General features: G+C 38.9%; 3 protein-coding genes across 5 annotated transcripts; all 3 read right to left on the reverse strand.

Annotated features, from left to right (window-relative positions):
• Positions 1-4254: 4254 nt before the first annotated feature.
• Positions 4255-5810, reverse strand: LOC103991563 (F-box/kelch-repeat protein At1g15670). The gene has a single exon (XM_009411058.3). It carries the CDS (start codon positions 5563-5565, stop codon positions 4453-4455), a length of 1113 nt encoding a protein of 370 aa, XP_009409333.2. The 5' UTR covers positions 5566-5810; the 3' UTR covers positions 4255-4452.
• Positions 5811-7307: 1497 nt separating this feature from the next.
• LOC135617151 (F-box/kelch-repeat protein At1g80440-like) lies at positions 7308-9118 on the reverse strand. Its single transcript, XM_065117099.1, has one exon. The coding sequence runs from the start codon at positions 8728-8730 to the stop codon at positions 7624-7626; it is 1107 nt and encodes a 368-aa protein (XP_064973171.1). The 5' UTR covers positions 8731-9118; the 3' UTR covers positions 7308-7623.
• Positions 9119-16457: 7339 nt separating this feature from the next.
• LOC135617152 (3-hydroxyisobutyryl-CoA hydrolase-like protein 3, mitochondrial) lies at positions 16458-26127 on the reverse strand. Of its 3 annotated transcripts, XR_010488628.1 has the most exons (11): positions 25567-26127; positions 24522-24623; positions 24141-24193; positions 23286-23420; positions 23072-23168; positions 21608-21737; positions 19677-19852; positions 18241-18368; positions 18046-18147; positions 16838-17048; positions 16458-16724 (listed from the first exon to the last, which is right to left on the reverse strand). XR_010488628.1 is itself a non-coding variant. In XM_065117100.1 (10 exons), exons 1-10 carry the CDS (start codon positions 25937-25939, stop codon positions 16950-16952), a joined length of 1395 nt encoding a protein of 464 aa, XP_064973172.1. In that variant the 5' UTR covers positions 25940-26127; the 3' UTR covers positions 16781-16949. The 3 variants fall into 3 exon arrangements, 2 of the variants coding, with proteins under 2 accessions (XP_064973172.1, XP_064973173.1); XM_065117100.1 differs by lacking the exon at positions 16458-16724 and having other exon boundaries at positions 16781-17048; XM_065117101.1 differs by lacking the exons at positions 16458-16724; positions 24141-24193 and having other exon boundaries at positions 16781-17048; positions 25567-26126.
• Positions 26128-27338: the final 1211 nt, after the last annotated feature.

The following is a 27338-nucleotide window of genomic DNA, read 5'->3' on the forward strand; positions in this document are numbered from 1 at the left end:
ATAATGGTTGTTCTCCTCCCGTGTCGTTTGGGGCTGCACCAACTAGCGTCAGCCCGACAAGGACCACATTGGGAAGCTCGGAACGGCGCCATGTGGCGCCATTCCACATATCCCGAGCGATGAATATCCAAAGGTATAAATTCGTCGCTCGAAGAGTCGACCGTCATGCAAAGGTCACATACGATCGACCTTCAGACATTATGATAAAAGCCCCTTGCCAATATCTAACAAGAGAAAGATCTTAGGAAAAGAATTCCATTAACTTGATCTTTGGAGGGGCCTAAGTTAGGATTCCCCTCCCCATCCCGACCTAGGCCAATGTGCAGAACTCTGACGGCAACAAAGGCGAATGCGCTCGTTGAAGAAGCACATCCCAACCAAGCTCGACCCGATCAAACGAAAACCTCATCCCGAGATCTTAAACATCACTAATTGAACCAAAACGTACGGACCCCTCGACCACGTTTCACCAACACGTACAACGGTAGCTTTGTTCGGTGATATTTATTGTGAAATATGGATGAGGAATCTATAGTTGTTATATTCGAATCAAGTCAAAACCGAATCATATTAATAATTTGATGGCTTCGAATTAAATTCAAATCGGATTCTAATGATTCGTTCTAGTTTCTAAAATATGGAATCGGACGCATTCGTTCTGGTTCGATTCCGAATCGACTAAAGAAAAAAACAAAATCTAAATACCCTTACAAATAATGAATCCATCCCTTTCAACAGTTTAATAAGTGATTATAATAAGGGTATTTTAAAAAAAGAAAATAGATGATTCTAACTTAGAATTGGAACTAAAACTATCGGTTCTTAAATTGAAATAACCTAAAATCAATTCGATTCTGATTTCACATTCAATAAAATCGAAATAAAGATTCTGAAATAAGCAATAAAATTGAGATCTCAAAAAAGCAACTCACCCAATAAGAGTTTGTTATAGTAGTTGAAGTAAGATATCCCATAGAAGTTCAATGCAATAACTTAGGTTAATCAAATTGAGATTTTTTTTTTTTACGTGTATGATCTCATTAGATCTCATTGTTGGGTCCAGCCATACGTGGGACAAATTGGACCGTTTGAGCTTAAATCAAATAAATTAAAAAGAGAGAGAGAGATAAGGTTGTGATGGGTGCAGCGTGAGAACACAGCAAGAGAGCGCAGCGTCCAAGCGTGCGTCCGTGCAGTGAACGGCGGCAGCACACGACGACAGAGAGAAGGAGAGAGAAAGATTAGGTTTCTTAATTTTTCTACTCGACGATCGGTGGTCAAATATTATCAGTTTTAGCTCAAATTTTATGTGAAGAATTCTTACAGTAAACTCTACAATCCTAACGGTGTTGATCTATAGTTTACCCTCTCTAAAGTATTTTCCTGTTATATCTATTTTGTGAGATCTAGAATTTTTTTACGAGAAGATTCACTTATGTTATTCTTGAGCCAATATCTATTATCTTAATGTTATTATGATCATCTAGTTATTCTAAAGAAACCTATTATAAACTTGTTATCATTATTATTGATAATGAAAGTTTGAGATGGACTATAGTCCCGTGATTTTTTTCACATTGGATCCACGTTAAAAGATTTTGTCGTAATTGATTTTTTGCTCTATTGTTTATACTGTGCTGGTTGATATTTTTATTTGGATATCAAATTAGTATTTTGATGAGGAACCCATTTTGATACATAAAGAGGGAGAAGAATATTCCGCTTTAACGGGTTTTTTCCGACACTTAGCCCACGCTTTGTTTAACAAACCTAATTCTCAATGTTTGTTATTCCATGATTCTACCATAAAATGGAAAGTCTACGAGGTAAATCCTCTTTTAAGTATGCTATTTAACTAAAACATAATCGAGAGAAATTATTACAACGAAATATTTTTTTTTCCTTTTTATGTATCAAAATAAGTTTCTTATCAAAATACTAACATGTTATCAAAAGTAAATATTAACAAGAATAACATAAACATTAGAATAATAAATTTTTATTTGAAAAATAGAAAAAAAAAATCATAACATTGTAATCCACTTTAACATTTACTATCACCAATAATGATAATAGATTTATAATAAATTTTCTCTATAATAACTAGAGGATCATAATAACATCAAAAATATATATCTTAATTCAACAATAACATAGCATCGTGATGAATTTTATCAAAGAAAATATTTAGATCTCACGAAATAAGTATATCAGAAAAGTATTTCAAAGAAGATAAATTATAGATCGACATCGTTAGGATTATAAAGCTTATTAAAAGAATTATTCGTATAAAATTTGGATCAAAATCGATGAAGTTTAACCATTTGATCATCTAGTAAAAATCTTAAAACCCTAATTTTCTCTCTCATCTTTTCCTACGCCGGTATTCTTTTTACCGTTTTGTTCACACGCCTCTCACGCACAACTCTAATAGTTTTTTCTTTTCATTTTTTTAATAAATCAGATTTAGGCTTCCAAATCGATCTAAGCCTATCTATGGACTCGACACAATTGGATTAGCCTAAAATATCCAAAAGAAAAATATATATTAGTTTAAAGAATAAATTTAAATTTAGAATCTTATGATAAACTATTAAGATCTTTACTAGTCAAGTTGATTAACACCTTTAATAATATTTTTTTTCATCAACTATGTCAATAATCACATTTGTTTGTGAAAAGTTCAATATTACTCGAGGTCTCAAATTGCTATTGTATCAAAGAGGAGCAAGGATTCTTCTTATGGGGTTCTAAGGGCATTGCTTGCCAATAATAATATATTATGGGAGGCTATCGGAGAGTTAGGAATGATTAAACTTTCTAACTCAAAAGGTGCAACTTCAAGGGTATATAGATACGAGCTTTTATGCCAAACAATTCATATACGAAGGGAGTCACCAATCACATCGACATTAGGTGTCCAAAGCCTCCTCCTCTTGGTGCTATTAAATTTGGACACTGATAGCTTCTCTCCACATGGGTCGAATGTGATTCATTGCTCGAGATCATGATAATATTGTTCGATATAAAAGGATTTTGAACTTATCTATATGAAACTATGTTTATTAAGTAACATCTCTCGCATGCGCCGCAAGAATGCTTCACTGTAATCATACTAGAGACTGATTCTCTGTTAATTAAGGAATGTATTATGGACCGTAAAAATTCCCCTATGGAGATCTCTAATCCTGAAACACACACACACACACACACACTCTCTCTCTCTCTCTCTAATTTTTGACTGCACTCACTGTTTCAGAGAGTGCAAGGGTAGCCCATTAGACTACTACTAAGGATCATACAATAATATTATGTTATTTTGGAAGAAACAATTTCCTTCATATTTACCATCCTTATAAGTAATACTTTCCTTCCGATTTACTATCCTCACGTTGTAGGCTTTTTCTCAATAATTAAATTTTCTGTATTTCTAAAATTTCACATAATCTTCCATTGACCTTAAAATTTTCAATATGATATATGTTAATTCAAATATTCACATATTTTATTGTTAATATTCATCGAGAAACTTAAGGTTAGTTGCTTTTAATTATAACTAACATAATAATGTATTTAAATTTTAAATGTATGTAATATATAACATATGCTTATCATCATAATAAAGTATAACAATTAAAATTCTATTTTGAGTACACATAAAATGATCAAGCAACGCATAAATATATGACTCTTCAAGTTAAATAACCTAATAGCTTGAGCTTTTGGGTTGAATTGGTATGATATATAGGCTCTTAGGTTATTAGATAACCTAATAACCCTAAAGCTTTTCATCAAGCTTTACGGGCTTTTCGTTTGGAGGATCGAGAGCAAGTTCAATGCAATGATAACTTTAAACAATCTCCCTCAAGAGAGTCATTATTTATTTTCATGAAAGGAAAAGATGACAAGATAGTCATTATTGTTGAGATAATAGCATATGATAAAGAGAATGTACAAAGTGTCGACCATGAAGGTGACGACAGATTCATGAAGACTACTAGTGCGAGGATTTTGAAGGCCAAGGGGGAGTGCTCGATCTTCGACCAGCTCATCCTCTGAACTCTTTTCGAATAGAACATAATTCTCTTAAGAGGCTTAAAGAATGCCTAGAAAGTCATTAAACATTTTAGTAAAACTTATAATGTGCTTTCCATCCACTCCAATGGAAAGATGTTGAAAATATTCATATATATATATATATATATATATATGAGATGATAAGAGATATATGAGAGGATAATCTTATATCATTAATGATTGAAAAAATCAGATTATAAATATTATATTTATTATATAACCTAATAACATAAACTTTTTTATTAAATTGATGCCTACGTTAATGCTGTTCAATTTGACTTGGAGTCGTCGCTACAGGATGATTGACATACGAGTAAAATAAAACTACCGACTTGCAAAGAAAGAATATTTACACGCCAGTGTTCTCCGATTAATTTATATCTCAAGGCAGCACGCACTTTGAACATGGCCGGAGAATTCCCTCGGCGTCTCCACCTTCCGCCATTGCAGCCGCTTGCCCTCTCCCTCCTCTGTCAGGTCCAAGACGTACGCCACCTGGGCCCCACCTTTTGCCCATAAGCCCAACACCATGAGGGCCCCTTCCCACGTCACCAACTGCAGCGCAGCCCGCAAGTCACCGGGCAAGTCCGGCAGCCGCCGCCACGCCCCGCCGTCCTCCTCCCGCAGCACCGTCACTTGCCCACCCTGCCGACACATGTACGCCCTGCCGTCGCTTCCAACCACGTACGTCCGCGGGCATGCCGCCTCCTCCAGCTTCCCTTCCTCCACGGCGCCCCATCGCCAGGTGGCGACTTCGAAGGCCTCGGCGCTCCGCGTGAACTGCGCCTGCGCCTCCGTGGGGTAGCCCCCGACGACGTGAAAAGCGCCGCGCGCGAACACCCCTCGGCATTCGTCCCGCTGCCGCTCCATGTCGGGCAGGTGGACCCACGCGTCAGCCGCCACGTCGTAGGCCAGCGCCGACCGCAGCGCGTTCTTGCTCTCGTCGTGCCCGCCGGCCACGAACACCGTCCGGTGCTCCTCCGACGCCGCGCACGCGAAGAAGGAGCGCCGCGGGCCGGGCATGCGGGCACCGCGGCGCCAGGCCCCGGACACCAGGTCGTAGATGCGGACCTCGTCGGAGGTGGCCCAGGTGCGTGGGTCCCACCCGCCGACCACCACCAGCTCCCTTCCGACGGCGGCCAGCTGGCAGAAGAGCGGGAGGCCGTGAGAGCGGCCGGGAATCGGCGGTGGCGAGCTCCAGGCGCCGGTGGACGGCTCGAAGAGCGAGATGCGATAGAGCAGCGGGGAGTGGGAGGATTGCTGCTTGGCCTTGTCGGCGGGGAGCGGCGTGGGGTCGCACTGAGCGAGTGCGACGACGGGCCGGGCGAGGCCGGCAGACTTCCTGAGGCGGTGGAAGGACGGCGACTCGAGGTCGTGCTTCCAGAGCTTGCAGACGGCTCGGACGGTGCGGAAGGAGTCGAAGGGGACCCGGATGAAGCACTCGCGGGCGATCTCCTCCGGCAATTCGGGCATCAGCTCGGCTTCCATACCAGTTTCTAAATCAAGCGAGGGCACGACAGGGTTCTGACACAGGCAAAGACACAAACGGAGGAAGACAAAGAATTTGCGCTTTTTTAAACAGTGGTAATGGCTGAAAGAAGATAATAAGTTGAATAAGTGAGGTTCTTTCTATGGAGACGATGACGGAGGAGGGTTTTGTTTATATAGGGCGTCACCGATGATCTAGAACTGGGGTGACGGAAGAGGTTCCGTAAGCTTCTTATAGACATGGTAATCTCCACGGGAAGACAGGAGAGAGTGTTCCTCTCTCTCTCTCTCTCTCTCTCTCTTTCTCTCTAATCAGTGAATCAGGTCCCACCTGTCGGCTTTATCTTAATTCATTATTATCCGTCTGAAAAATTGGGAATTTAAGCTTGCAGGATGAAGGAGAGGAGGAGAGGCCGAGGTTTTAGGGTGATACCAGTGGGAGGAATTTTCTCCCTGTCGAAGCTTTTCCCTTTTGTTTATAACACTGACATACCATCGCAGATCTTCTCATCCGTCCCTGCGAACTCAGATTTCACATGTTCTTCCTGTGCTGGGGAGAACTGGCTTACAGTGGATGAGATGGCGTGGGAACTTCTTGGTCGTCGCAAAGCACGAAAGGAACCCAACGAGGATTGCCTGCTTTGGTTTTGATTGATTCGCGCATGAATACTCGTGGCATCCATTGAAGATTTTGAAGCCCCAATTCGTCGTGCTGCCTCTCCGACTCCGAAAGAAACCCGTCCGAATCCTCTCTGCTTGCTCGGTGCACATTTGTTTCACGAGATGCATGTGTCCGTCCTCGAGGTGAAGGTGACTCTGGCTCAAAAGTAGTGGTTTCTGAGTCACAATTTTGTTCTTCGTGCCCATAGTCCTTTCGGTCTCAGTATTCATACAATGAAAATGATGCCCGTAATAGAACATGCGATAGTGAGGCTGAAACAGTCACAACCATTACCCCTCGTAACTGAGGACCAAAGCATCGTTTCTAAATTTCTTTTTCTTTGAAAAAAACATGAGCCTATTTCCAGTAGATTGTGGAAACCAATGGGAAAACAAGGAGCATTATTAGTATGAGGATCACAATGTCAAACCCTGGACCGATGGTTGAGGATCCTGTCTGGGGTCCAACCATTCCTTGGTGGCCACGACAGCAAGCCAAATGTCAACGCCACATCTACGTTTTTTATTTATCCCATGATTCTCCACACGGCAATGTCTGCGTCGATAAGTAGCAGTTGTCCCGAAGCGACAAGGTCCGCTGTTAATAAATTAGGAAGACAAGTTTGACATTGCCTACATTTCTTCCTACAGAAGCAACGGTAGAATGAGTGCGCAGCTAAAATCTATCGGATTCACTTCAGTTCTAAGGACAGCAGATTTATGGACCGAGGAGCTCTGCGTACTCTACAGCTTGTTGCGTGAGCCGAACGAAGCCTGTCTCGATGCATAACAACTAGTCATCATATGACCGGCCGAAAGGAGTCGAATGGTCCCAACAAGTACAAGAATTAGGGCCACTGAAACCATCCTTCGAAGCCACGGCAACCGATCCAATGGGCCGGCCAAGCCATCAGGTGAGCGATCCTTAAACAAAGGCGAGATTAGAATTGTTTTGTTGTTGTTCTCTGACTGGATGCTGGAAGAGACGATGACATTAACAACAATTCGAAAGAGGCCATCTATGGTCTCTCTCTTTGAGCAGATGATACGTGGCAGTGCAACAGTGAGCTGAGGCAATGGCGTACAAAAATAACCCTTATAATACTCCGGCGATGTTTTCCACCTTCCGTATGTCATTCCAGAGACAGACGGTCACTGTGTAATTACAAGTCCCACTCGTGTCCTCTCTTCCAAAGAACAAGTCTTGTGGCCTCATTATTCAATATCCCTTACTTCAATTCAAGCAAGTGAATCAAGACTGGGATCGATGAGCCGCCATCACATAAGCCATAAGCACCGTTTCCGCTACTTCTAGTTGATAGCAGATGTCCATTGAATCTGGTAGCAGCTGTACATCATAATCCACTTGGGAAAAGCTTATGTTAAAAATACGAGTTTTCATATCTCCATGGAGCAGCCCGCCTGCACGTGGCCCGAAAACTCTTCCGGCGTCGCCACCCTCTTCCACGTTGTCGCCCCCTTTCCCGCCCCCACCTCCCCGACGTACCCCACGTGGCCCCCACCGCGCTTCTCCGAGCCGATCAGCATCAGGCTCCGCTCCCAGGCCACCAGGAGCGGCGCCACCCTCGCGGTCTCCGGCGCTTCCGCCACCGCCCGCCACGCGCCGCTCCCGTCGTCCGAAAGCGCCGCTACGTCCCCTCTCGGCCCGCACATGTAGAGCCGCCCGTCGCCACCCGCCACGCACGCCCGCGGGCACGTGCCGACCTCCAGCTTGTCCTCCTCCACGGGGCCCCACCGCCTGGAGGCGACGTCGAACGCCTCCGCGCTCCGCGAGAACCGGCCCTGCGCCTCCGTCGGGTATCCCCCGACGACGTGGAAGGCGCCCCGCAGGAAGGCTCCTCGGCACTCGTCCCGCTCCTGCGCCATGTCCGGCAGTGGGGCCCACGCGTTGGCCACCACGTCGTACGCCATCGCCGACCGCAGCGCGTTCTTCTCCTCGTCGTGACCCCCGGCGACGAAGACGGCACGGAGCTCCTCCGACGCAGCGCACGCGAAGAAGGACCGCCGGGGGCCGGGCATCCGGGCCCCGCGACGCCACACGCCGGCCTCGAAGTCATAGATGTGGACCTCGTCAGAGGCGGCCCACGTCTCCGGGTCGCACCCGCCGACCACCACCAGCTCCCGGCCGACGGCCGCCAGATGGCAGAAAAGGGGCAGGCCACGGAGGAGGCCGGGAATAGGCGGCGGGCAGCTCCATGCGCCGGTCACGGGCTCGAAGAGGACGAGGCGGTACGAGGGGGAGGCGGAGGCAGTGTACTTCTTGGCTGGGCCTGCAGTAGGGGCAAGTGCCGGCTCGGCCTGGGCGAGGGCGATGACCGGTCTGGTGAGACCAGCGGTCTTCCTGAGGCTGTGGAATTGGGAGGATTGGAGCTCTTGCTTCCAGCGGCGGCAGACGGAGCGGACCGTAGGGAAGCCGTCGTAGGGGACGCGGATGAGACACTCCTGCGCTATGTCGTTCGGGAGCCCGGGTATCAGTTCATCCATCACCGGTGACTATTCGTTCTAAGTGGGAAGTAAAAGATGAGCGGTACTGGTCAAGAAGAAAATGCTGTGTGGGTTTAGAGTGAGCCGTGGGTGTGAGCAGCGGAGGGAACTCTTAAATAGCTGTGTGATTGTGGACAGCAGTTGGGAATGGTAGAATTGCCATGATCGAGTTGGGAACGGTGGAAAGGTTTAGGAAGGGGAGGAGACTACGGCAGTCCACGGATAAGAAGTGAAGACTGGGGGCGACAGCACGGCCGTTGATTCCTTTTCGCGGGTCGCCGGGAAAAGCACACAGTACGTTGGACCTTATCGGATGCAAGAAATCATACGCCAAGGTGGGCCCCCAAGTGTTAAAGCCAGAGTATGGCGATGTGAAATGTGGTGCCCGCTTGGTGGGGCCCGTCTGCGTTGGTCGGTAGACCAAGACATCTAGAAGTGGTGTCTGGATATGATTTGAGGACGCTAGCAGCGGATTCCTTGCAGTCTCTGAGCGAGTAATTCAAATACTGGAAGGAGCGTTCGGGGATGAGAGGATCTGACGCTGCGGATAAAGCAGGAGCCATGTCATGTTTGATTGGATGTGATATATATAATGGCGTCTAATGTTTGTCCAGTTTCGAGATCGTCTCAACGTGCCTGTCAATTAAAATCAAACGTGGATGTGGTTTAGCTTCTCTTCTCTCCATGACAAGAACTAAGATCTTGATAATTTTCTCAATAGTAGCGAGGAAGCACACGTCCTCAACTTACATTTCAAAGGAAAGATATGAAATGGAGAGGACATTTCAGAAGATATGTGATGATACTTGAGTGGCTCCGGTTCTAGATATGTGAATAACAATTGAGATCTAGATATGTGATGATACTTGAGTGGCTCCAGTTCTTGAGTAACTCAGGTAGTTCTCAAGTGACTCCAAGATATCGCTCGTAAGAAGATCAATATTAGGAAAGAGTTTTTTATTTGATCCCTCCGATGCTCAAGTTAGTGATCCGAGGTTCCTGAAAGCGGGCTTGAGTCTTTCGGAAAAAAAGAGCCCCCTAAGTTCGAAATATATTTTTATCTCTTGAAAGAAGAAAAAAAAGTTTGAGATTTTCTTCTTTGTCGTAAAGAATAAGAATAAGTTTATAAATATCTTCCTCATCAAAATGAATGAGAACAAAGTTTATGTTTAAACTACTTTGGATCTTATCCATTAGAAAGTTGGGAGAGGGTGATTTGGATCCTACATGACAATCACATGTTAGTTGATATTATATTCTCTATCATTTGTCTAATCCTGAATGTTAAGACCAAGTCGGCACTAAGGGTGGGAGTGAATTAGTGCTTACATAAAAATTCATCGATTTAGAAATTCATCAATGAAAATTGATATCGGAAAGATATTAACTTGAAAACACGTTGGTAAACGTAGTGAAAGTAAGGAATCAGTTTGCAATGAAAATGAAAAGCATAAAGTAAATGCAAACTAAATTTATAGTGGCTCAGTCGTTGTGACCTACATCCACTCACAATTCCTCTTCACTCGAGGTAACCGGCTTCCATTACCGATCTTCTTTCAATAGACGAAGGTCAATTACCCTTACAATTATTTTTTATTTTCACATGCTTAGGAGAGAACTATTATGATCGAGTCGACACTAAGAGGATGAGATAAGTTAGTACAGTGGATAAAAATATCGGTTTAAAATTTTTGTACGATAAAAACTAATCTCGGAAGATAACTTGAAATTGAATACTTGTTCGTAAGCATAATGACATAAAAGTAAAGAGGAAGTAAAGCAATTACAAAGTAAGTAAATTATAATAATATAAATGCACACTGATTTATAGTGGTTCGGTTATCGTGACCTACATCCACTCCCGATTCCTCTTCACTCAAAGCCACCAGCTTCCACTACCGATCTTCTTTTAATGAGTGAAGATCAACTACCTTTTTATGCTCGATTCTCCTTTTGACAAGTTCAGGAGAGAACATTTATACCCTCTCTTACTCATCTTTTAAACCACATTAACACTTAGAGTTTGAGAGGAGTTCTCACAAGATTACAATAGTATTTTTCTACTTTTTCCTCTCGATTCTTGTGTATATTAATTAGGGATGAGAGAGATATTTATAGGCCTTAAGTGGATTCAAACTTGGAGTCTAAAAATATCTCATCCCTGATTTTCGGGATACTAGCGATACCACCACCTATAGCACTAACACTAGACGGTACAACCGCCCAATCTGACGGTACCATCGTTTGATATCCTGCCACTAGGTGGTACAACCGCCTAGTCTAGCGGTACCACCGCTTGACATAATCTCGGAGACTGTGCAACCGACGGTTCTACCTATTGGGTCATTATTTAGGTCTTTCACTTGGCCCAACACAACCCAAACTTGAGACCAATTGACCCCTAATTGAGTTGGCTCAATTCCAACCCAATTACGCTTAAAAACTTCGATCTAGATAATTATTATAAAGCTAATCAAATATTGCCTGGCATGTCATTGGTTTATCGATGCCTTATCTTATTCTTCGGTGCATCATCATCTCTTGCGGCATATTGCCCAATCGATCATTGACCTCCGTAACTCTGATTTACTTGGCGTAATTTTCGCTCTTCTTGGCCCGATGCCCGAACTCATGGCCCGAAGCCTTCTGTCGATACGTCGATCGATCCTCCAGCTCGATGTCCAATCTTCTGACATATTCCATTCTGACCCAACAAGATTCTTCCTGCCTTAATTGTCTCTCCTTGATCGAAGCTTCCTACATCACTCAAATGCAGATCAGATAAACACTATCAATTTATTTCATCATCAAAATTCGAGATTCAATAAGAACATTTACACCTCTTTTAGACCTTACTCCTCCCTTAGAAAACTTCTAATTCTAGGAGGAAGGGACTCTAAATTCTAAGAGAGTTTTCAATTTTTCTGAAGTATTCTTTCCCCCATTTCAGCTCAATTTTGTGCTTAGCCAAGCAGAAATATCTTGGGTATTTATATATCTCAAATGACTTTAAAAATAGAGCCAAAAAAGGTCTCGTCCCGAGTTTCCCAGGTCCTAGTGGTACCACAACTTGTGTTGGGCAGTACTACCACCTACAACATTAACATTGGGCGATTCTATCATCCGGTCAAGCGATACTATCACCTAACAGTTTGAGAGATTATGTCTGGGCGATACCACCGCCTAGACTAGCGATACCAACACTTGACATAGTTTGGGAGACTATGTCTGGGCGACACCAACACTCGATCTGGCGGTACCACCGTTAGACCCTACTACAGGTCACTGAATGGGCCAAACAACAAGCCCAATTTAGCCCTGATTCAGGCCTAATTGGCCCCTAATTAAGTTAGCATTGTTTCATCCCAAAATTGACTTAATTAGTCATAAACTAACTCAATCTAGACACATGATTATAAGCATGAATCCTATATTTTCTGGCATGTCATTGGTTCATTCGAAGCTTCGTCTGATCCTTTGGCGCATCATCATGTCCTTCGGCGTATTGTCCAATTGGCATGTTGACTCCCGCAACTTTTGATCTCTTTGGCGTAATGTCTGATCCTTTGACTCAATACCCGAACTCACGACATGAAGCCTTCTACCGATACATCGACCGATCATCCGACCCGACATCTAATCTTCTGACATGTTCCACTCCGACCCAACGTTTGATTCCTCCTGATTTAATCGATTTATCTTTTTTGATCGAAGTTAGTCCCGCGTCACTTAAAACATAGATTAGATTGTAAACTCATTAATTGATTTCATCATCAAAATTTGAGATTCAACAATCTTCCCTATTTTTGATAATCATAATCAATTGATGACTGAGTTTAAACTAAACTTTCTCTATTAATATGTCATATTGAAATGATCATTGAATTCAAATTGAATTCTAAGTCAAAGCAATTTTAATTATGATTCACATCATATGCAATACATCATATATATATCATCATAATAAAATCATGAGTATTACATGCATAATCATAACTTCAAAACATTAAAGTGCATCATAACATCATTATACCATCTCCCCTTTTGTCATTAACAAAAAGGAGAAAAGTATAATTGGCAAATTTTTAATTATGCAAGCTAGTAAGATAGCAAGTTTTGCATCATTTTAGAACATATAAGTTAACAAGTTTTAGAGATGTGCAAGTTTAGCATGTTTGCTTTTCTTTGCCATGTGCAAGCTAACAAATTCTTTTTCTCTTTGGAGAAGTACAAGCTAACATGTTTTTCTTTTTTTGCAATGTGCAAGCTAGCAATCTTTCTCCCCCTTTATCATTGTCAAAAGGAAGGGAATAATGTAATATTGTAAATATTTTTCCTTTACCTCAATTTTCAAAGAATTGTATATATAAAAATAAAGATATCAATATCAAAGATCATGAAGGATCAAGTCATAATTCATTTTGACAAGTCTCTTTTTTTTGTAAATAGAAAAAAAAAACTTAGGAGATCAAATATTAAGTAATCTTTAAAGGAATTCTTAAGTCATCAATTTTAAAAAATAAAAAAAAATTATGATTCATAAATATTCTCTTTAACAAAAGGAAAAATAGGAGAATAAGGATCTTGATTCATAAAAAAATATGAAGTATCAAATTTCAAGAAATCAAGAATTTGATATAGATAAAACTCATTCAAATTTAAATCATCAAATCATCAAAATCACTTTTAAGAAATTCAAAATGACATAAATACATTTATCAATTTCTTATTAAAAAATCGATAAGATAGAGATAAAAAAATTTTGAAAATGCATTCCCTTTTTAGAGCATGTTTTTTATATCAAAACCATGCATCATGTTTAAATCCAAAAAACAAGATTTATCATAGAAATCATCAAAATCAATAAACCATAAATCATAAAACTCATCATTACTTCAAATCATCATGAATAATTAAATCATCAAGCATGATTTCAAATCGTCATTACTTCAAATCATCATTTTATTACCAAGAGTTCTAATTCTAGTGATCTTTCATTTATTATTTTGGCTAGTGAGCTTTATGAAGTGTTTTGTATCTCCAGTCATAAGCTTTAAGCATCCACTATCAAGATTTTTGCTCTTAGCTTTCAATTGTAGAGTTGTTTACAAGAAATGTATGTTTACTATAGGTATCTATTTAACTTTGGGTCTCTCATGTTTTAATCTATCGTTCTTAACTTTTGGCAATAAGTTATTCATGATTCCTTTAGGAACTCAAACCAATTTACGTGAGCCATACTTTTTGAATGGACATTTATATACAAAATGATCATGTCTACCACAAAAATTATATTTGTTTTTAATAGAAACATGTAATGTAGGTTCTTTAACAAAAGTGGTTGGCTTTTGTTGAGTGTTACAAAGCCAATTCTTTTTTTTCTACGAACATGATTCTTATCAGCAAGAATCATGTTTAAAGATTTTTTACTAATTTTAAAATTTTCTAACATTTATTTTAATAATATATTTTCATTCTTAATTAAGTCTAACTCTTCACGTTTAGTGCAATAAGTTAACATACAATTATCATACTTATTTTTTAATTTTTTAAATTCATTAGCAATAGAAACATGCTTCTTTTTTAACAATTTATACTTTTTACTAACTAATTTAAAATTATCAAACAAATCATTAAAGGCATTGAATAATTCATCCTAAGATAAAGAAGATTCATTTGAGTTGTTTAAATCGTCCCAAGTCACCTTGAGTGCTTTCTTCTTCTTTGGTAGTTTCTTCTTTTTAAGTTTATTTTTATTTTTTTATTCTTGTTTTATGAACTTTTTAAATTTGTTGTGCGGAGTTCAAAGTCATATATCACTTGAGCTTTCGCTCGAGTTGTCTTCTTTCGTTTCGTTCTAAGTATCAAATTCTTTTATTTTAATTTAAAATTATCAAATAAATCATTAAAGGCATTGAATAATTCATCGTAAGATAAAGAAGATTTATTTAAGTTGTTTACTTCACTATCGAGAGCCATCAAATCGAAGTTCGCCACTTTGTCTTCATCGGTTTGCTTCTCGTCTTCGGATACACTCAAATCGTCTCAAGTCGGTCTTGAGTGTTTTCTTTTTCTTTTTAAGTTTATTTTTATTTTTATTTTTTTTATTTTTATTTTATGAACTTTTTAAATTTGCTTGTGAGGAGTTCAAAGTCATTATCACATGTGCTTTCACTCGAGTAGTTTTTTTTTGTTCAAGTGTCAAATCCTTCCTGTTTTTTGAAAAGTTATTCTCATGTTCATCATGTACCTTGTATTTTATTTCATATGTCATCAAAGACCCAATAAGTTCTTGAAGTGAAAAGTTATTTAGGTCCTTTGCCTATTGTATTGTAATTACTTTCGAATGCCAATTTTTAGAAAGTGAACATAAAACTTTATTAAAAAGTTTAAGATTCAAAAAATATTTGCCAAGGGCTTTTAAACTATTGACGATATCCGCAAAATGGGTGTACATGTCAATAATGGTTTCGCTTGGCTACATTTAAAATAGTTTAAGATCATGTATCAAAAAATTAATTTTAGAATCTTTAACTCTATGAGGCGGTATGAATTAGTGCTTACGTAAAAATTTATTGGTTTAAAAGTTATTGTTAGATGAAAACCAATATAAAAAATATGTTAACTTGAAAACACGTTCGTAAGCATAGTGAAAGTAAGGATCAGTTTGCAATGAGGCTTTGAAACACATCGATGGGGACTAAAAGGTAGCTTAAACTCATCCCTAAGGGTGAGAAGTTAGGCCCATTAAGCATGTGCTGATATCTCATTAGCATTTGTATCAAAGTGGACACATCCACTTGTGGGAAAGAGGACTGTTGTTCCCCCTTGAATGAATGTACTATAGGTTGGAGGCAGGGCCTTTTTGTGGAAGTGTTAGTTGAGAGGATTTGTGAGTGGACGTTCCTATAACATCATGCCCTCCTTCTAGTGCCAATGTTATGGAAAAATATTGTCGACATCTTAATCAACCCAACGTAGTCCAAACTCGGAGGCATAGTAGCGTCCAAGGTGGTTCTTGAGTGACTCTAAGGTGTTGCCTACAAGAAGATCGAGATCGAGAGAGGGTTCCCAATTCATTCCTCCGACGCTCAAGTTAGTGATTTGATGTCCCTAAAAGTAAGCTCGGATCATTCAGAAAAAAAAAGATGACCTCACCTTATTCAGAATATATTTTTAGACCGATGACAAGAAAATTTAGGATTTCCTTCTTAGCCATAAAGGAGAAAGATGTTTGTAATTATCTTCTTAGTCATAATAAATGGGAAAGAAACAAAGATGTTTGTAATTATCTTCTTAGTCATAATAAATGGGAAAGAAACTTGTGTTTCTGTATTTTAGACCTACTGAGAGGGTGATTTGGTTCTTACGTGCCAACCATGTGTAAGTTGATATCAGATTCCCTATTAGGATATTTTATAACTACTTGTGAAGAATAATAAAACGATCCTTTTAGTAACTTTACCAAAGAAAACACACCTCTTTTAAGTTCCCGATAACGTGTTTCCTTCTATAATGTCAATGTAGCTTCATTTAATTTAAAAACAAGTCCCAAAGCATGGTCAAATTATATATTATTCTCTTGTACATTGGTCTGTTTAGATATATTCTTTATTTATAAACAAACATAAATATATTCTTTACCCTTCTTCTCGTCATCCTTTTTTTTTTCTCCTCTTAGGACGACACTAGAATAAAATAAGAGATTATAAAAAAAACATAAAATAAAATCAATAATATTAAGACGAATAATATTTTATTATTTTTTAAAAATTATCAATAATTAAAGAATTATTGATAAGATGGAGGAAAGTCTGAATAATAATAAGTTTCTGCAATTATTCTTACCAAGAGACGGCAACAACGAAACGACGTGCTACTTCCACTTACCTTGCAATTAGGCCATAGTACATGGGAACAGTTGTGCTTCTCATCGACCAGCTTTTCCGGAGCTTCCACCAAGTGCCACATCCTTCAGCTGTATGACAGAGGGTCTGGTAGAACACCGACCAGGGAATTAGTTCGTAAGGCATTACTACAATTCGTAATCTACCCGGAGGATAACGGTGATCTCCGATATAAGATAACAAACAGCATTAAGGATTACATTTAAATTATGCTCATCGTTCGTTTCCTTCCTTTTCCACTAATTTGCTAATAAGGAAGTTTAAAGAAGAAAGTTGCCCTTGGTTTCTTTATGCTCCCAATTCTGCAAATTATCATACATTTAGTTCATTTTCATGAGGCAAGGGATCAAAAACCGATTCCACTTCAGCTATGTCAACGTCCGCCAAGTTGGACGGTCTCCACTTTGGATTCTGCATGTACAGCGTCCATATTCACATAAAAAAGGGTAGTCTTAATTACCAAGAAACAGAATCACAAAAAGGAAAGCATCAAAAACATGGATAAGTTCATCAAATAAATAGCACATGATTGAGAAAAACATGATAATATTTGACTGCCAATGCATGCCTGTCAACAACAAGCGATTAAATATCAAACAAAGTTGGAGGTACTAATATGAGAATGTCCACGTGAATGCATCAAGTTTCCAAAAAGGATTGGAAAATAAATGTTCAAACTATAAATGACAATATGTCCTAGTTAGACAAGATAGATACTATAAATTTAGGCAAAACTAAGATGATATAAACATGTTTAACAGAGTCCTATAGGTTTTGTACTATCAAAACAGGGAGTGGGAGAACTAAAAAATTTATTAGAAACGATAAGAAAATACATTCAACTGATTTTAGTTTGCCTGACGATATTACTATACATAGAGTTTGATGGAAGGAAAAGATCTACACTACATGGTTGGAATTGTGGCATGACATTTATGACTTTCTGCAAGCAGTACAAGGTAGACTTAGACAAACATATCTTCATTACAACTAGCAAAAGAAGTTCATAAATTCTCAGGATCATGTACAGCAAAATAAGTTCCACGTGATGATCATGTATGGCCATTGAATTATGACAGGATGTACCTTACTCTGAGGATCATATGGTATAATTCCTGAACATTACTTGGAAACTATGAAGTGCCAACTATCACCATTTGGCATCTATTATGAGTTGCTGTATCATTTAGCATCTTTTTATAGCTTTACTTGATCGACTATAATTTATTTCTCCTAAAAATGAACAATGGAAGATATGTATATATGCTGCAGAATAACAGTAGGCTATGAAATTTCTAACCAGTTCTACAAAGAAACCAACTAAATTGAACAAAATTTCCTTAGTACCAAGAATCATGCTCCTAGTATTTTCTTAAATGATAAACATATCTCAAACTATCTGAGCTACCTGGTCTCTGTCCACCAAGACTGCCCGTACACCTTCAGCAAAATCATTCCGGATTGAAGATCTCAAAGCAATTCGAAATTCAGTCTTCATTATGCCACTTAGCTGGATTTGAAAGAACAGTTATAACTATGAAATTAACATTTGCATAAATGACCTGTAACATAGACAAATACAAAGTTTTCTCAAGGGTCTTACTTTTGCTAAATGGTTATCCACACTTCCATGTGCAAGTGCAACTTGGGAGAAGTGCTTCTGAGTTACAAAAAGAGAAAAGGGAGCACCTGTACCAAGGCCTGAAAGCGCATCGCTAGCCCAGCTTGCCACTGTGATTGAAAGAGAAAATAAGTAACTAGAATAGCAAATTTCTCCATTTAATCTAAATCAATCTTCTTACTGTGGGTCAATAGAACATTCTAAGAATCCAGGATGAGAATTCAATAAAGAGACAAATGAAAGTTCCAGAAAAACTTCCAAAAGCCACAACCATGAAGGTTTCTACAAATGATTCTTGCATAACTGTACAATAAAGATGATGTAGGACTGCATTAAGCTGATCGAAAATGAAGTCACCTTCAAGAACTCTTATTTGTGAGTCTTATTGTAGGCTTGGAAAGAGTCCTTAAGCTCCAGAGAATCATGTTTTGAAAATTCTCGATGTCCCTTTATTTAGTATTTTAAAGTGAGAATTCATTAGCGAACTCTCCTGATGTGACTGATGATGGTTTTGAAGTTTGTAAGATATGTAACCAAAGAACTTTTCTTCTTCCTTTCTCGGAAACAAAAAAAGAATCATCTCCCCTCTCGTGTCAATGATGTGAGTCCATCATCTGTGCATGAGGTGTGATTGGTGTTAGGGCCAAAACCCTACAGATGACTCCAGATATTGCCTCTTTGTCTCTCGATTCCTTCCTCATAGTTTCTCTTTTCTTTCTTTAGATCGACAGTTGCTTCATGTATCAATTCCATGGAGATTAACCTGAGTCCTATTTTCCACAAAATCATATTCAAATAAAATGTACAGCAGCATTATTTTCTTCATTCGAAACCAATTGACTTGCTTTAACCCTAATGAAATTCGCTTCATGATTCTTCTAAATGCGTCTTATAAATACCGTACAAGAAAACGAAAACAGGGAACAGATACCAGATGCAAAACAAAATTCTTGTAGGCCACCTCCCTAAATGTGACACCAAAAGAATAAAGGAGAAGAAGGAGAACTATAAGAATCAGTGGTTAAAATTTGTGGACATGTTGAGATATATGAATACTTATTGTGTACTGAATGAAAAACTAAAAACTATATGAACAAAAGATTCAGAATCTTAATTAGCTTCAGTTTTCACTTTTGATCATTTAAGGCACTTCATACATTGAAGCATAAGATCAATCAATACACAACATGTTTGCAAATTTCCAAATGGACCGAGTATAACGAGCAGGTGGAATCCAGATGCCCAGGTGAGAGTTCAAGAGGTATAATAAACACAGTAATGCAACCAGTGTTAAGTTACTATATTGTTGCTATTAGTTCAAAATTTGGAAGTTAATAACTGAACATTACAAGAAATGTTGCAGTTGAGAAAAGCTTCAGGCTCACACATTATATTCATCTTTTTAAATTAGAGCATACCCACAGAGTCAGAACTAGCTTGGTGCCTTTTTAACTCTTCTATTGTCTCAGAGATGGATTTATTTGCAAAACAAGAAATAATCTGCGGCAAAAGCATTTTCAGTTGAGCCTCTGATTCTGGTTCCTTTTTATGACCAGCCAACAGTGCCTGGATATCTTTGTCAGGGTCATCAGAGCTGCATACAAAAACATTAAAGTTAAATTCCTAATGTCTTCTCCATCCTCTGTTGTTCTAACATAGGAAATCATAAATGAATGCCTGCTTAAAAGGAATGTTGTAGAAAAACACGACAGCAAAATAATGACAATAATAATACAGCTTCTACACCCACACACCTGAAAATATCTTTTTACTTAAGTTACATGATTTCTCTTGAAATGACATGATTCCCACAATTTGAATTTTGATGGTCAACTTTATAAAGAAAATGAACTAGCCATTGATCTAGAATAATGTAAATCTATGATTTCATATGTTCCGAAATCCTGAGATCACCAGTTGGTAATCTCATATTTATTAAACGAGAAGTGCATGGCCTACCACATAATCTTACTAGAACCAATCACATTATCTATCTGGCAGTGTGACATGGTCATCTGGAAGTTTTACCTCACCTTACCTCAGTTCATCTTGTCATATGACCAATTATATCTTATATCCAGAAATCAGATAATGAAGAAACACAACCATATTCATTGGGATGCACTCCCCTAACCTGAGTCCTAAGCTCGATCTTCTCTCATCCTCTATCTTTCTTCTTTCTTTTTTCCTTTCCTCTTTCAATTGATGAACTGAGTCACCTATCACCCACCACTTTAGCAGAGAAGAAGTGCAACTCAGTGAAGTCATCTCATCTCAGCGCATTGGAGAAAAGTTGGCCACACTACACCACGCAAAGTGCCGAAGTCTGGCTTGCCCTTGACAACACTACTGTAAACAGAGTCTAACCAACCAAACCAGCATGTCTAGTCCATAAATCACTATACATTGTCCTGATGCATTAGCCTCCAACCAATCCGAGAACACAAAGATGTTCTTAGACTGCCATCAATGACCAGAGAAAAGAGATCTCCCAGCACAAAAGATAGTGACTGGATATTTTTACTGTCTTAAAAATGGTATTATTTGAACATCTACCTGAAATTTAGCCTTTATTTTTTCTTTTAATCGCCACCAGCTTAGAACTGTTGGCACAATACTGTTGCAAGTTGAGCACAATATATACCATGCTAAATGCAGGCTAGCATGTGCTTGTGCCATGAATCTTAAATATATGTAGGACAGCAAATTTTTAAGATAATATGTACTCTCAGAGTCTCAGTAATTCCTCAGCCTCACCAGCTCCATATTCAACATCCACATCCCTTGAGGGAAATTGCAAAAACTTCTTGACAGTTTATGGGTATCTTGAAAAGACCAAACATCACAGTAATATGTCAGATAGAGAAATCATATAACAGAGGTGTACTAACGTATTTCATGTTAAATAAAGATACTGTTGGATAAATCAAGTGCAGATTAACAGCTGGCAGTGATTTCTCTATGCTCCATATCAAGATACAAAATAAAACATCCGAATGTCATAAAACAAAAATAAATCCTATGCCAAAAATGTGCAGGTCAATATTTTGAAGGAAACATGGTGTATTTTAACAAATGCATGTAAAATATATTATTATATAGGACCTAAGTAAAAAATAACAATAGTGGCTTGGAGTTTATAAAATCTAAATTGAAAAGGAAAACAAAACATGCCAAAATTTGAAGTTATTTTGGTTTGTTGTGATGATAAAACAAATTTGAAAAAGTGAATTTCATGAAAAGCAATGCCTCTGAGCTTTTTTATCATCTCACATTAGTCAAGAAATGTAACATGGAATAATTGCTAGTTTTTCCAATAAAACAAACTAATAAATATTAAATAACATACAAGTTAACATTTAAAAGAGCTTCCTTCAACATGGCCAAACTTCCAGATGGCACATAATGTGTTCCAAGACCCATATATAATGCATCAGCAGGTGATGAAATTCTTTTCCCAGTCATTCCAAGATAAGCACCTGAACACAAGATAGTGGATAAAGAAAGAAAACAATGCCAAAAGGCACCCTAAAAATATCAGAACATACATGAATGATTGGTTCCAGAATAGACTTTGAATTACTCTGAATAGGGATCATGCATGTAATATTCTAATAATTTATCTTAAAAGAAAACAACGTGATGGTTCATAAATCATAAGAATATTACTAATATTGATGAAAAGCAGGATCACAGACAAAAGTTCCAACATGGTAAATCTTGGAAAGGTAAAGAATGCCATGTCAAGGATGCAACAATTAATAGTATTATAAAGATACATTTTGTACAATTTAAACAATCAATAACCATTACATACAACTTATGAAAAACATAACAATAGACCATATCAATAATAAATTATTCATAGAAACAAGAATGGTCATGGTGATATTACAGAATAATAAGAAGATAGTTATATCCATAGAAAATCAAAAATCCAAATATATGTCTAAAGGCCTAATGTAGATTAGATAGATATCTTCAATATAGATGGCATTTGTTAACATAACTAGCTTATAGTTGTCCTAAACTCCCAATTTGTTTTGAAGTTCTATATACATACCACAAATTATCTCGCCTCAATGCACAACATGAACGTGATACAGAAGAAAATAAATTTGAGCACCCGTGCATCAAGGAACATCTTCCACGGTGACAAAAAGTCCATTGTCAATGGTCTAATAATCAGCTGATGTTCTGGTTCCAAAATTTGTGCAGCCACACATCAGCCACACATGATGGCATGAAATGACTCGATCACTCTCAGCTCCAGTTCACATCAGTCTAGCCATGTTCAGAAAGATCCTTTTTTCTGAAAAAGGTTCTCCCCAGGGTGCTTACAATGAATATCTTGTGTGTTTATATTTGAGTAAATGTCAGTTACAACATTTGCACTGTTTACTAAAAGGTCATTTGTTGCTTGTCTTTTACCCATTTCTGCAACCTTACTCAAAAAGGTGGTTGTTTTCTTACATCACTGTTTCTCAAACCATGGTCACCTGGAACACAAACATATATTTTCATGATTAAAAATGATATTTATCATTTTTCCTTTTTATCAGCTGAGTATTGTACAAGTAGGGTATTAACTAAAGTGGGATGTAAAGCTTTACTTCAAGCATGCCATCTTACATTTGACTGCATCCAACATTCACTACATGATCTGGATATAATTTACATATGAATCCAAATGAAACATAGAACCTACACATTTTTGACATGCAATTCTGAATTTGGCCCAGACCAGTACAAGTCCAGTACCCAAGGTTGAATTCCTTGCTTACAAAATATATGCAGGCTTTAGGAAACATACCAACCGCCCCTCTTCCTGGACCATTTGCTGCAATATAAGCAAAGCCAACATCTGGAAACAAGCCAATTCCATTTTCTGGCATGGCAAGAAGAGTCCTCTAGGATGCAAACCATCAAATGATCAAACAGAAAAAAAGAACTAAGATTCAAAAAGATGATGTAGTTAAAATGACTATGAAGGTCAACAACTTCACAGAAGCTCTCAGTTAAGTTACCTCTGTGATAATTCGATACCGCCCATGACCAGACAACCCAATTCCAAACCCCATGGTCACACCATCCATGAAGCATATATAAGGCTTTCTATACTCAGAAATTTTACAAATCAGAGTATATTCTGCAATAAAGACCTGCAAACAAAAATCTCTTAGCCTATCAATTAAGATCAATCATCGAAATTTGAAAGACTACAGTCACAAAGGAACTAAATGGAAACATTTAAATTAACCAAAATGGCATGTGATCAAAGCAAGAAACTTCACTACCATAAAGCTAACATTATACATTCGGATTATGCAGTAAAGGTTACAAAAGAATAGGACTATAAAATGCATGGATTCCCCATCCTCTTTTGAACAAAAAAAAAGCATCTAGTCTACCACGAAAGAAGTACACATCTTCATATGGACTGAGATATTGAACATGTTGAAAAATAAAATTTAAGAAACTAAGCAGGGAATCTAATAGTGTATAAAGCATCTAAAGAGACTGATCCCATAAAAGAAAAAATCTGGTAACCCCCTCATGAGATCACTGGCTGATGTGTGTGTTGAATATGAGCTTTGAAAGATGCAGAAAACACATGGATACACATTGGAATGATCTTAGCAACTCAACTAACTTCCAGAATGTAATTAAACACTTGTCATCAATATAAGTAACATATAACCCAAGAGAAAAACGCACATGATAATAATTCAGCTAGCACAGATGACATCTCTAAAGCAGTCAATTGATAATTATTCATCAAACTAGAATCTCGAACATAGAAAATGCATTTAACAAAATCTGATACCACATTTATAGACCTTAGGACGTGATTCAGCACAGAATTATGCAAATGACTAGACCTCAATTATTTCTGACATTTTGTACTTGGTCGTAATCTGCTTCACATCACCACCTGCATTTAGACTACTTCCATCATTATCATATATACAGTCACCAACCAGAGAAACAAGCAAGACAACATAGCTAGAAAATCATGCACCAGAAATAAAGGGGAAAATGTGCAATAGATCATTGAGAGACCTTTTGCACAATAAATGTTGTTTTGTCCTTTAAATTTCTGCTACAACACCTTTAATATCCATCTCTGCATTGGGAATGAAGTTTACCCCCAAACACACCAATGCTTCGGAGTGCAATAGCACAAAGGAAAATCAAGTATAGGAATCTAAACAATGAGGAACATGAGCTGTGTCAACGTCATGACTAAGAAAGAAGCTTACCTGCTGAAAAGGCCCGAGGTGAGCTGCTCTCCACCAAAACACATTTGATGCTGGGGTTAATTCCCCATTCATCGAGTAAAGTATGGTATTTGAAGTCCATCTCTGCATCGCCATATAAAATATGAGTCACCAATGTCACTAAAGTGTGTACCAGATTAAAAGTTGCAGTGCCAACATATACAAGTATGAAGCCAAGTAATCAGTCTAACCAATACCAAACAGACTTAGCTCAAATAGTTCATAAATAATGATCAGAAAATTATGCACTTTTGGGAATGACAACCACATAAAAGTTCTCCAGCACCATGATTCTCAAATATCTTGAGTCCAAGATTCTCCTAAAATGGAAACCAATATTCCTTAATAGATTCTATAAAACAATTAAAATTAAGCAATGTTCCCAAGGTACAAAGAAAAAAAGTTGGTTTTGTCCAAACTAGAAAAAATCGGGATAAATGGAGAAGCAAACCCCTTGATTTAGATACAGAGACAACCCTGCTGCAGATACATAGATCAGCAACGAGCTAAAATTTCACACTTATGCTATCAGTGACTACCTAGCAGCTCAGCAGCAGAATGGAAGCTATTAGTGAACCAAGAGTTTCACAGAGAAGATCCTGGTAATTTTACGAGTAAAACAATCAGTAAAGTCTTTTTTAAGATACAATAACAATAAAATTATAAATCTCAATTATTTGGGGCCGACCCATGAATCTTTTTCCGTCATCGAGATCTATAAAAAATCATAAGTCAGAGTACTTCAATTTTTATTTATAGTTTATATAAAAAAATTAATACTTCAATCTTTATTTTAAAGTTTTTTTCAAGATATTGGTTAAAATTTAACCGACCCAGAAATGATCTAATATAGGAACGTGGAGAAGGCTTCGGTGGCCAAGGGTCACCAAAACATTTCTTGTATCCATCGGCAAAGTGTCTCGGCTATGAAAAGTCACCACATGTGCAGATTCAACAAAAGAATATCAAGAAAAGGCTGCAAACTAAGAAATATGCAAAGACAAAAAAGAAAGAAAGGAAAAGATACCGAGATTCATGGCGTTGAGGGCTTTGGGGCGATTGAGGGTGATGACGGCGACGCCATTAGGGAAGATGCTCCCCTTGACGAAATCCTCCGAGGAGTCGGCCATGGCGGCGACGCAGCGACGAGAATTTAAAGACCACAACCGAACGAAGCGGGTGAGGTTAGGGTTTCCGGAAAGTGATTTGGGCAAGCAAGGGATCGCGGAGTTATGTAGATGCGAGGAGGAGGGTTTCGGGCGGAGGTGAAGCCCGGAGAGGAGGGTTCGCATTGATGCAACACGTAATTTATCGGAAGCGACCCGAACACAGCAGATACGCATAAGAGAGTAAAAAGGAAAGCGGATATGAGCGATATCGTGCAGATACCCAAATCCCATGTTTTCTCTTTATTTAGAGCAATTTAGCATCAAGTTTCTTATATGTTTCAACCAATTCCTACTTCGAGATCTCACGATCCGCCGCTACATCCTTTGGATTTGATACCAAGCTCCTCTTTGTTTTCACCGAAGACCTTGATGTCATGCGGCAAACGAAAAGAAGGGTGATGCTGTCTCCTGCTCATCGAGCACGCAAAGAGGGAGACGATACACATCCATACATGTAAGAAGGGTGGTCCCAAATGTGATACAAGAATACACGCTATGGCAGGACAAAACGGAACGATTACGCTATGATAGCCCACACGCTATTAGGATGGTCCTCAACTGCGGCCTTTAGAATCGGGTCCATGGGCCTCTCTCATTTGCCCACACGCTCTCTCTCTCCTACCAATACACCGCGTCGTCACCGAATGAAAACTTCGAAAGCACAAGCAATGGCTAACGACGTGGGAATATTACCACAAAATCTCGTTCCAATTCTATGTGCCTTAGTCGTTTTTATCATTAAGAATTACATCGCCATATCATTTGTTTTGTTTGTTTGTTGGATAAACGGAGAGCGAGATGTTCTCCGGATCTCACTGCGCACGTACCGGCAAGAGGTTGACGACACACGAACCTGGGACTCCCACTGCGCACGCGCCATGAGGGGAGGGGGGGCGACGACCGTACACTCTTTCTTGAGATGCGTGCATAATGGTGTGATCCTTGCAGAGGATAGTACCGTAGGGGTGCGCGTGTCGTACGTAGGACACCATAGGATCCCGACTCGTGACTAATATTCTACTTTACCTTGTACAACTCACGTGCCGATGACGACACCCGTAAGGTTAGAACCTAATCATTGAGGACTCGAGGCTTGAATCAGACCACGATTGCATTCGATTTGAACCCAATTGCATGGCCTCTTCCTCAGCGATCGAACGTCCAAATCGGTTCCTCGCTTTCGACAGCGGCGTGGAAGTAATAAACATGAACACTTCCTTGCCTGCTACTGAGAAGTTTCAACTGCATACAAGTGTCATTGGATCAGAATGGTCCCAAGATATCACGTTTAGAACGCTTGGGAATGATTGATTGAATCAGACAAATCAAATCACAATCAGATCACATGCTGACACCAACATGAGACGAACACAACCTCTCATCCACCCTAGGAATGCGTCTTTGAGAATCCTACCAAAGCCTAGGAATGCATCTGTGTCGCCTGAGATGTCTCTCACGAATCCTTTCATTCGATTCACCGCTGTCACAATCTAGCTCGGACTAGATGACAAATGACCAATGGTTTTGCTGAATGCTTAGTTGCACCCTATAATACTTGATAGTATCCGATCTAATTGTGGGGGCACGACAACGCAAGTGTCACACAAATGACAAGCAAGATAAACAAGAG

The sequence above is a fragment of the Musa acuminata genome, chromosome BXJ2-7 (genome assembly GCF_036884655.1).
Source record: "Musa acuminata AAA Group cultivar baxijiao chromosome BXJ2-7, Cavendish_Baxijiao_AAA, whole genome shotgun sequence".
NCBI lineage: Eukaryota > Viridiplantae > Streptophyta > Magnoliopsida > Zingiberales > Musaceae > Musa > Musa acuminata.

Excerpts from the sequence above, each read along its gene's own strand:
- LOC135617151 (XM_065117099.1), bottom strand. The coding sequence starts at position 8,730 with ATGGATGAACTGATACCCGGGCTCCCGAACGACATAGCGCAGGAGTGT.
- LOC135617152 (XM_065117100.1), bottom strand. The coding sequence starts at position 25,939 with ATGGGATTTGGGTATCTGCACGATATCGCTCATATCCGCTTTCCTTTT. Across the intron at positions 24,194-24,521 it reads ACCTCGGGCCTTTTCAGCAG|GTGGTGATGTGAAGCAGATT; the intron begins GTAAGCTTCTTT and ends GTCTAAATGCAG. Across the intron at positions 18,148-18,240 it reads TGGATAACCATTTAGCAAAA|CTAAGTGGCATAATGAAGAC; the intron begins GTAAGACCCTTG and ends TTTCAAATCCAG.
- LOC103991563 (XM_009411058.3), bottom strand. The coding sequence starts at position 5,565 with ATGGAAGCCGAGCTGATGCCCGAATTGCCGGAGGAGATCGCCCGCGAG.